The following is an 11,640-nucleotide window of genomic DNA, read 5'->3' as shown; positions in this document are numbered from 1 at the left end:
AAAAGAATGCGTAAGACAATAAATTCAATTATAGTAAAAAATTGTCTAGGCTAAAATGATCACCAAACTATTGTATCCAGAGTTTTTTTTTTCCCCAATTATATGCATTTTTATTTATTCCTTTATACTCCTACGTACATATAAAAAATAATAAGTTAAAGTAGTTTAAAATGTATAACAATTTAGATTATTATTAGAAAATTTATGAACTTTCCTTAGGTATTTACTAAAGAATGGTTCCTTTAAATCTTTGAATTGATTGCAGTCGTCATAATTCCCATGAAACATTATGCATTTAAGAGCACACAAAGCTCTTGATATATATTTGATACATGAAATATATTCTTTTAAATTTATATATATATGTATATAATTAATCTCAATGTTATCCTTATATCACCTAGTTTAAATAGTTAATTTATATTTTCTGTGTTTACTTATAAAATAAATATTTCATAAGATCTATAAGAAAATGTAAATTAATTTATTATTTGTTTTTTTATTTTACTTATTTTCTTATACTTGTTGATTTTACTAATATTTCCTAAGTTATATTTTTACTATTACTTTTACTAAGTTTTTAAGTTATTGTAATTATGTACATTTTTTCATTTGTATTTTAACATATATGTAAATTCTTATAGAAATTGATTTATTAGGATTTATAATTATTCCCCTTATGTTAATTTATGTACAGATCCCGCTTATATTTATTTTATATTTTAAGATTATTTTCCTTAAAAGAGCAGCATAACATTAAAGATCTATTATTAAATTTAAAAATTAATTTCGTAATAATTTTTACTCAATTAAAATATTTTTCATTTAAAAGTGTCAAATTTTTCTAATGATTTATTTTGTTTTATGAAAAAACATAATAAAGTATTGGATTACATAACATATTTTACTAACAAAAACATTTTATCATGTTCAATTTTTAAGCGAGTAAATTTTTATAACATTCATTAGTGTTTTATATTCTTTACTTTTTGTATTATTCTATTCAAAAGTAATGTCATATTTTATTTATTTTGTTAATTCTTATTGTCTAAATTCTTTCTTTTCTACATAATCCACTAAAATAGACAATATAAATATGGAAAAAAATTAATACAAGTATATACGTACATTTCACATATTATATATTTCTTTCTATTATCGGTAATGTTACGTAGCTGTCCAAGTGAATATGCTTGATAAAATTTTATCTTTGCCTTCCATATATGAATGATTACTAAGAATAAAAAAAGACCAAGAAAATATGAAATGTTAACTGAACATTTATGTAAATAACCATCCAGTTAAAATAATAAATATGTATAATTGAAAAAGTTATTTTTTTATTACAACTTCTTATAACTAACAGTTAATTTCATTTTCACATACAATCAAAGCCCAATAATAAACTTCCTAATGAATAATATTTGTAACATAATAATAAAACAAAGAATTTATATTTAATAATACAATCCTGTTGTATCAACTGAACGTCCGCATTGTTATATAAAACATGTATTTGACGTACTGTATTTGTATAATGATTAAACAATAAATTAAACTATAAATGAATAAATATATAGACAGAGTACATATAATTTTTCAATAAATTCAAAATTGAAAGACACATTGAATACCAGTTGAATGTATTATTTATGGGAATAATTTTATTTTATTATCATTTCTATGGAAGGTATAAACAACTCAAAGCGAATGCAGTGAATAATATAATCATTTAAAAGTGTTATTTAAAAAAAAAAAAAATTGCTTTGTTTAATATGTATTATTATGCTTCATACATGCTGAATCCAAAATATTCGTGAATTTAATTCTTTTTTACTCTTAAATAATAAGTAATTCTTTTCCCATTTATATTAATTTCTCTTTTTCATTTCAAAAATATTATTATGTATGCAACTTACATAAAATAACTTTCTTTTATTTATTAATTATACATAGAAGACGAACTTTATATAATAAAGAAAAATACAAAAAAAATTAATTTTAAATTTCAAATTATTCATATATATATATGTTAATTTTATATGAATATTATTTCTCTTTCGGAATTAACTTCTATTTCATCAATTATATAATTCTAAATTCATTCAGCTCTTTACATTTCAAAAATATATATTTTTTAGTTTTTTACTGATTAATTCACTTACAATAAATCATCATCATACCTTAAAATAATAAATATTACATATTTATTCATTTATTCATTTATTCTTTAATATCCATGATGAATAACTTGAATTAAGGCATTCTAATGTACTTCAATTAAATTATTGTATTAAATCTTGTAATCATATATATTTATCTTTCAACAAAAAAAATAAAAACCGTAAACTATTATCCTTTCCTCAGCTCATCAATATAATTCATATTCCTTATTGCTGCTTTAGAAATAAATATATATTAATATATTTTTAATATATAATTGATGTAACATTTTAATAATTTTCTCGTTTATGATAAATCTTTATACACCTTTATTAAGCTTTACAAGTTTATAAAGTAATTAATATAATCTTTTATAATACACAATTTTAAAATTAATAGATAAACATATATAAAACAATAATTTATAATATATTATAATTTTTACAATTTCGACTACATACATTTACAAGTAAATAATGCTAAACACTAATCACTATATCAATAGAACAAATAAAAATATATAATTATCATATATGTATGTTTTACGATACATTAAAATAAGTATTAATCGTTAAAAAAAAATTACACTTCACTACTATATAAATTAAGAATATTTTATTTCTTTAATATATATTCTTAAACAAAATAAAAATATATAATGCATATATAAGTAAGTGTATAATGCTCAAATAAACTATTACAATTTCAATACAAATTATTTATTCAATTTTTTGTTCTACCAAAAGCTATTACTTCCAGAACATGATTTATACATATAACACTTCTGCTTCCCCAAAACATTTTATAACATATGTGAAAATAAAGCAAATTATTCACACTGAGTAATAAGATAAACGAATTTCACTATCTCCCCATTTTGTTTTTCTGCTTTTTGCTTCATAAAATCTTGCTAGGTTTCCAGATGGATCCAAAAAATTATACTTATATTTATTTTTTCCACGGTAAGAAATCTGAATTAAAAAAAAAATATAAGAAACAAAAAAGTTATATTTCGTAATTATACTTTTATAAGGAAGATCAGCTATATAAAAATGTGTAACATATTTATATTTTAAAATGAAATTTTAATTTACTTTATAAAATAAGAATGAAGTAAATAGTACTCCTACAACTACAAACCCAAATGTTACTGCTTTGTAGAAAGGATCATTCATTAATATATTAAGAGTTCCTTTTAATGAATTTCCACTTTTCATTATATCTCTGCCAATAATTAAATCTTGAATTACTGTTTTCCAATATCCACTGTATGAATTTTGTTCACATTTTAATTCAGATATAAGATCATAAGGGTTATATGCTTCTCCACAATTAAAATATTTTTGACACCTGTTTTCGTGATTTCTCCCCTCCAAGAAATAAGTGCATCATTTATTTATATGCCTTTCATATAAAATTTTTATCTGTTCAAGATATTTGCAATACTTTGTTTGTTCTTGTTTTGCACTTTTTTTTTTCTTAATATCATTATATTTCTTAAAATAATAGTATAAATACTTTTCTTCTTTCCAATCATCAAACTTACCATCCAAATCAAATGTACAACTTTTACCTATAATTTTATTATATGTATAAATTAGTATGCTATTAAGTTTAGATATATCACAGCTTGCCAAAGAATTATTCCATGTTGTACTAAATTCTTTTATTATTTGTTCGTATGTCCAGAAAGTAAAGTAACGACAAAAATCATGGTTATTATTTTTTATATAATCCTTTTCAAGATTATATAATTTATTTAATTTATTTAAAATATTCTCACAAAATACTTTGAATTGGGGGCTTCCACTATTACTCAACTCCTTACAATAACTACTATTTACAGTTGTACTACTATCGTTATTAATTTTATCAAATTTTTCATTTTTAGATAATTCTTTTGATACATCTACCTAACAATTAATCAGAGGAAATGAACTATATATATATATGTACTTTCTTTTAAAAAATGTAATTTGCTATTCAAATTAAGATATAAAATATTAAAACAACTAGTAAATAATAACGATTATAATTAATATACAAAATGTACCAAATCATTTTCCTCTTCAGTCTTCATTACGTTTTAATATATATCAATTAAATAAAATAATCATTTTATTTTAGAACAAAAATATCAATATATAAAGAATAAAGGAACATAATATGTATTCCTTATGTATATTATTAGAAAATAAATATTAATTACTGAAATTTATTCTGGAATTGTAATTTTTATGTTATACAATTATAATTATATCATTAGAACACAAAATTAACATTTTTAACGGTAAAAAAAATTTAAATGAATAATATTAGTAACATAGTACCAATAATAAAATTTAATTTTATAAGAGTGTTATGTAATTTTATTAATGATATATAGTACAACAATTATTACCGAATGATACATATATAAATGTAAGTTTATATCAAAATATTCATTAAATTATCATAACTGATTTGTAAAATGTTTTTTATAATTTAATATGTATATAATTTGATTTCCTTTATCATAACATGATTCGCAGGTTCAAATATATACGTTATATATTAATATAATTTACTTCCTATAAACAATTATAATAATGCATAATTTAATATATTATCTTTTGCTAATGTGTCTTAGAAATGTAAAATTTAAAAAATCCTTTTAATGTTATAATATGTTATTCAATATAATAAATACTTTATAAATTCTATTTGATAAAAAAAATATATATATTTGTAAATATTTAATAAAAAATATTCCATTTATTACATAAAAAAATTATGTATTCTCTCTATATTATTATTTTGGAAACTTAATATTTTATTTTTCTGTAAACTACAATAGTAATAATGCATTATATATGCTCCAAAAAATAACCACTCAAATACATACATATATAAGATTAGTTTTTTTTTTTTTTAATTTATTTGAAATAATATTATTTTAAAAAATATAAAAATACACAATTTTAAAAAGACTAAGATAAGAATACAATATATATATTTTTATTATATGACATAAAAAAATATAGCTGAAAATTTAATTAAAAATAAAATGAATTTAATTGCAAGCCATATATATAGTACAAAAATATATTTTTATCATTTATATATATATTAAAATAATAATTAAAAAGACTTCCCTTGTACATATCAATTGATTTATATCCAATATTTTTTCATTTATTTATACTCTACTTAGTAATAATTCAGAAAAACTATAATAATAAATATTGTAAAAAAATAAAAGAATTCTTACAAGGTTATTAATATATTGTTTCAAACCCACGTTTTTCAATGGAACACATTCAACCAAAAATCATCAATATCACTGTGATTACTCCATTATGGTATTACTATATATTATTCTTATTAATTTAATTATTGAACTACTAAATATTTTATCCTAACAATATACTGGATATAATAAAATAAAAATTAAATAAATTTTTTAATAAATAATAATAAATAACTTTTTTTTCTAATGAAAAATTAATACTTTAAAAAAATTTTATGGAATTTTATTTTTTTTTGGATAATATCATTACTGATAGAATGATAATTACTTTTGTATTAGTATATATAATATTTATTCTGAGAAAATAATTATATTAAAAAAGAGTGAGTATATAAACTAAAATTAATTAATTCACCCTTCTTCTAAAATGTTAATTCTAATTATTACTTATAGTGTTATTACATATAACATTTATTCATTATCATATGAATGAATAATGTCCTGTGTATTATTAGTTAAATTTAATTTAATAAAAATTGTTACTAGGAATATCAATATTTGCTGTAATGCACTTACTATATCAATAACATTTAATTACTCTTATGAAATGGTAATTCAAATTTGAAAAAGTTAATAAAAATGTATTATAAAAAGCATATTATGTAAAATATTTTAAAATATTAAATGAAAAATTAAAAAAAAAATAAATTTCTATGTTATACTTTAAAATGTAGAAAAACGGGGGTAATAATATTTCTGTAAAAATAGGGAAAATAATTTTTTAAATAGTTCAATTAAAATTGGTTTGAGTTTCTACATACCAATTTTTATTATATCTATATCCATTTATTTTTCAATAGTAGAAACCACTCCTAATTTATACTACATTCGCATTACTAGAAATAAAATTCATTGTAATAAATATATATAGTTAATTTTGTAAAAAAAATATATACAATAATTTCCATTGCAGTTTCTGTATAATAATTATATAAATGTTCTTCAAAACGTCAAATTCAAATAATATTTCACAATAAAGCAAATATAATTATTCGGAAATTTTATAAATAAGCAATTTATTTGAAGGACAAAATACCTAATTATTTAATATAAATCAAATTATAGTTTACGTAGATTAAAAAAAGTATAAAAACAAATTATTCATATATTAATATATTATTTGAATAGTATGTTACTCTATAAATCAATATTTTTCTATATATTATTTTAAAGATTACTTTTTCTTCTTACTTGTAACACAACATATATGTTTCTCTATAAAAATTTTAAAACGCATTAGTATTTATATTTTTCTTATTATTAGTAATACGTATTTCGAATTCTAAGTCTTAATAAACGAACAATTTTTATTAACATATATTTATATACATTAGAAAATACTTATAAAAATATATATAAAAAATATAAATGAAATATTTGTTTTTATTTTTAATATGAATTTAATTGAATACATATAATGATGATATTTTCTTTTAACTTGTTTGTACAAGAATAAAATGGAAATCATAACTGATCTTTTGGTACACATTTATATTTTATAAAAAAAATAATTTAAAATATATACAAATTATTGTTCTTAAACACAACAAAAATTACTTCTTTAAAAATAAAATCTATATTATATAATTCATTATTTCTTAATATTCAGCATGAACATATAGAAGGACCACTATCAAGTAATATATATAATAAATTTAACAATAATGTAAATGGAAGCCAATACGATGAAATTTGTAAAAAATGCAAGGACGTTAAAGATGATTATCCAACAGGAAGTTATGATCTTTGTAAAAAAATTGCAAAAAATGCAGAGGATTTATCACTACAGAAAAATAAAGAAGGATATATTCCCCACTGCTTACATTATACATACTGGGTATATTATAAAATAAAACAAATTTTAGAGCTTAGCCCCGAAAATAATAAATCAGAACATCTTGTTAATTTTTTAAAAGTAAGAAGTAGCATTTATGATCGTTATTCTTTATATAAATGTCTACCTGAAATTGAAGGGAACACTATAGATGGATTAAATGAAAAGGTAGATGAAAAATATTTGTTCGATTATTTTCAATATTATGATGACATTAAAACATATAATACTTGTATTAACGTTGAATTCAAAGAATACGAAAAATACCTTAATAAGATTAAAGAACTATACATAAATCATAAAAATACTAAAGAATGCTGTGATGATTCTTTTTGGGATAATTGCGATATGTATTTTAAATGTAATAAAGAGTTTGATCCTAATACACTCTTATCTTCATTAAAGGATAAACAAAATAATAATTGTGATATCTTAAAAACATTAGATAAATCTTCAGAATCCAGTAATTCATTGAATTCTCAGGGTTCACAAAGAGATTTTAAGGATTCAATTTATTTTCTCAGATGTACAGACAATATGGGTGACAGTCCTGAAGATACAAGTCGTAAAGGTGGTAAAATTAATTGTTATGCATTTCCAGCATCTCGTGAATCACTTAATAAGCCAACTTCACCATACTATCTACCTCCTCTCCATGGCGATTCTTCTATGGCCACCACTTATGGAAGTAAAAACTCTGAATCAGACTTAATCCCCAGTAAAGGAACGCAGCAATCACTTGGAGCCACAATTAACGGAGTTCAAGGTAAAAATAAGAAGGGATTGCAGTACATTCTAATTTAAATCCAAGAAGTAACGCATTATCATCCCTTTCAATGTCATTACATCCGAAAAAAGATAAAATCACTCCAGAGTTCTGTCAAAAACAGGGATTAGTAAAAAGCTCAGAAGGAATATGTAGAGAGCCAAGTGTTCGTGATACTCCAATGATTGGGGCAAAATGGAATATCTATGCCCCACAAGGAAGAGTTAAATATTCTCCTGAAATTATATCTGTACTTTTTAAGAATTCAGATAAGTCCAATATATTCAGTAACAACATATTCCGTGTTGGTATCGCATTTACTTTGATTGTGGGAATAATTTCAACTATTTACACTTATTATAAAGTAAATTTATATTCTTAGTAAAATAAAATATATATTAAATTACTATTTTTAATATTCCCAAAACTTTATAATTATAAAATAAATATATTGTTTATTTTTTTTACTATTCAATTTTATATTAGTTTACGCCCTTCGGAAGAGGTTTTCATAAAAAGGTACCAAGGAAAAAAAGAATTGACGATTACTATTATGATGATCCTCATATGCGGCATTTTGTAATCCGTGCTCCAAAATCCGCTAAAAGAAAAGTTGGTAGTAGAAGATTACATTTTTCTTATTATTCTAGGTGAAACCATATTTGTTTACTTTAAATAGAATATAATATGATTTAGAAGAATTACATTGAAAATATTGCATTAGGAGAGCATACGCTCATTTATAATTAGTAACGGAAAAAAAAAAATATCAATGAAATACAGTTAATACATAAAATATATCTTTTTCGTGTTTACATTGTATAAATGAAAAATTATACAGTGTAGTAATTATATATAACTATATGATAAAGCTTTTATAATAAGAAATATTTAATCACGGAAAATAGGTATAATTTTACATATAATATGAAAAATATAAAAATATATGAAAACTAATATCATCAGCAAAAGCATGGTAAAACTATAGTATTTATATATATTAATAAAAAACGAAATTATATTAAACGACATATATAAAATAATAAGTAAATATTAATAATATAAGAAGTTCTAATATGTTTGAGAGAACATACATGAAAATACAACAATGATACTATATGAAACTAAACAACTAGCTGTTTAAATAAGTAAGAACAAAATTAAAAAAAGCGTATGCATATATCTCATCAAAAAATGTGAAAGAAGAATGAAGTTAAATGTAAATATTTAAATAGAAACGGATAAAAATAGTTCGTTATTAGGATTACTTGAAATATTTTTTATAAAGTAAATAACTAATTTTAAGAATTATACCTGCTTTAATAAAATTTTTTGCGTATATATATTTTTATTTAAGTTCAATAACTAGAATTCATTATCACATATTATTATATTATTTTCTTCTCTTTTCCCTTTTTTTCTTCTTTCGACTTACTTATTTGTTATAAGTAGTATATATTTTATAAAAATTCCATATTAAATTTTACACAGATATAATACAACTTCCGAAATAGAATAAAATATTGTAAATTACGTTAACATAATTAATACAATAGTATTATTACAATTCAGTATTTTATATAAATGAACTAAACTGTTTAGTATTACATGTGACTCTTCCGTTCTGGCAGCACATGTACAATTTTTATAAAAAAATAGAATAATATAAAATAAATTATAATTTATCAATAATAGAAAAAAGGAAATTATTAATTTACAACACTAATACAATCTCTCATGAATATTTAGCACAATAAAATGTAGAATGAGAGATTATACCATATAAAAAGATATATCAATATTATTTATGTAATATATACATACGTTAATTATCTATGGTACATTGAAAAATATATTATTTTACTTATATAATTAAGTATATAATACTTACGAAGTATTTTATTAAAAAATATATTGTTGGTAATATTTAATAAAAATTAAAATTATTTAAAATTTTTAAAATATGGTATCATTATTGTATTTTATGTAAAATATTACATATAATATGAAACTTGAAATATTTTTTAGAAAAATATTATATTTAAAATAAATAATAAGCATATGTTCTTTCATGTTCTATATATTCATTTAAAGTATATAATATTCAGAGTAAGTATTATTAAATATAGTGATATAAAAGTTTATCCATAAATATATATTTAATGATAAAAATAATAATGCTGTTTAATTATTGCACTAGGTGGAATTAATAAGCATAATGTTAATTATACTTTTTTTTCATTTAATTTTAATAACATAAAGAAGTCATATTTTTACCCTGTTACACGTAAAATTATAAATATTCTTTTCTTTTTATATTTTCATAATATTAAATATAAACATATTAATAACTTTTCTTTCTAAAATGTATAACTTATTTTTTTTCTTTTTATTATGTATGTATTTTCTATATTTTTAATGAAAAAAAAAATCATACAAAATATTAGATCATTATTAATATAAAATAAAATGAAAAACTATAGCCATGCATTTTATAATGTAAAGATATTGATATATTTATTTTTATTTTGTATAAACAATTCGCATACCAAAATATATAAATATAAAAATTATAAATAATAGCGTTTTCGTGATAACTATTGTTGTGCTATTTTAAAAACTTTTATATTTGAAGTATTTTATTTACTCTTAAATTGTAATTATGTTTCGCATATATAAGTTAACATTTTTATTATATACATACTCATTTAATGTTGATATAATATATATAATATGTTTCCTAAAAAAGTTTAATAAAATAATTATATAGAATATATCTAAATATTGATAATACACAATTATCTATATCAAATAAAGCTTCCTTATGTACAAATGCATCTATAAAACATAAATTAAAATAACAAAAATATATATATATTGATATATATATATTTGTTAACTATTATATAATTATTCCAATATTCATTAAGTTATTTGAGAAAGTCATATTTCCTTTAGTATTTTACATATTATCCTACGTTGTACCTTTTTTTTCCATTATGCTTACTATATATATAATATATATCATATATTCAAATACAACTGTTCAAATATATTATGCATTAAAAAATGATAAATTATCTTTATTTATATTCTCTTGTATATCATTATTAAGCAATATATAATAAAAAGAAATGCAGTAGTGTGTAAGGCATTAAAATAAAAAGAAAGTATCCAACAGAAAATTTGCATATAAATAAAATCAAAAAATAATAAAATATTAAACAAATAATTCTTTAATACAACATTTTGATTAAAGATAAATAGAACGGATTAATATTTTGTGTTAATTAACTATTTACCAATATTTATTATCAATTAATATATTTTCCTTTTTTTTCATTTAACCTTCTCTCCATTCATTATCTCTTACGTACTTATTTCAAAAGAAAAATTAAAATTTGAAATAATATATTTATATTATAATAGAATAATCAATCATTTTTGAATTAATTTTAAATCTTTATGTAATTTTAATTACCAATTAATGTGCTAAAAAGTATTCTATATTAATTCGTGACTTTTTTTTTTTTATATTTCCAAATAAACTTTATATGTAAAAAATATATATTCATGTAGTTGTCAAAT

At 19.7% G+C, this 11,640-nt stretch overlaps 1 protein-coding gene and 1 pseudogene across 1 annotated transcript, besides 1 other annotated feature; one reads left to right on the top strand and one right to left on the bottom strand.

Moving 5' to 3' along the window:
• Positions 1-2,996: 2,996 nt before the first annotated feature.
• On the bottom strand, positions 2,997-4,243 carry PmUG01_11063000 (annotated as a pseudogene).
• Positions 2,997-4,243: a sequence feature (PIR protein, pseudogene).
• Positions 4,244-6,909: 2,666 nt separating this feature from the next.
• Positions 6,910-8,706, top strand: PmUG01_11062900 (PIR protein; the record flags this gene model as incomplete). The annotated part of the gene is made up of 4 exons (XM_029006301.1): positions 6,910-6,933; positions 7,062-8,052; positions 8,160-8,416; positions 8,539-8,706. 4 exons carry the CDS (start codon positions 6,910-6,912, stop codon positions 8,704-8,706), a joined length of 1,440 nt encoding a protein of 479 aa, XP_028862804.1.
• Between the last annotated feature and the right edge of the window lie 2,934 nt (positions 8,707-11,640).

Source organism: Plasmodium malariae, assembly GCF_900090045.1.
Source record: "Plasmodium malariae genome assembly, chromosome: 11".
Taxonomy (NCBI): domain Eukaryota; phylum Apicomplexa; class Aconoidasida; order Haemosporida; family Plasmodiidae; genus Plasmodium; species Plasmodium malariae.
The sequence above is the reverse complement of the archived record's forward strand: the minus strand, read 5'-3'. Positions and strand labels throughout refer to the sequence as shown.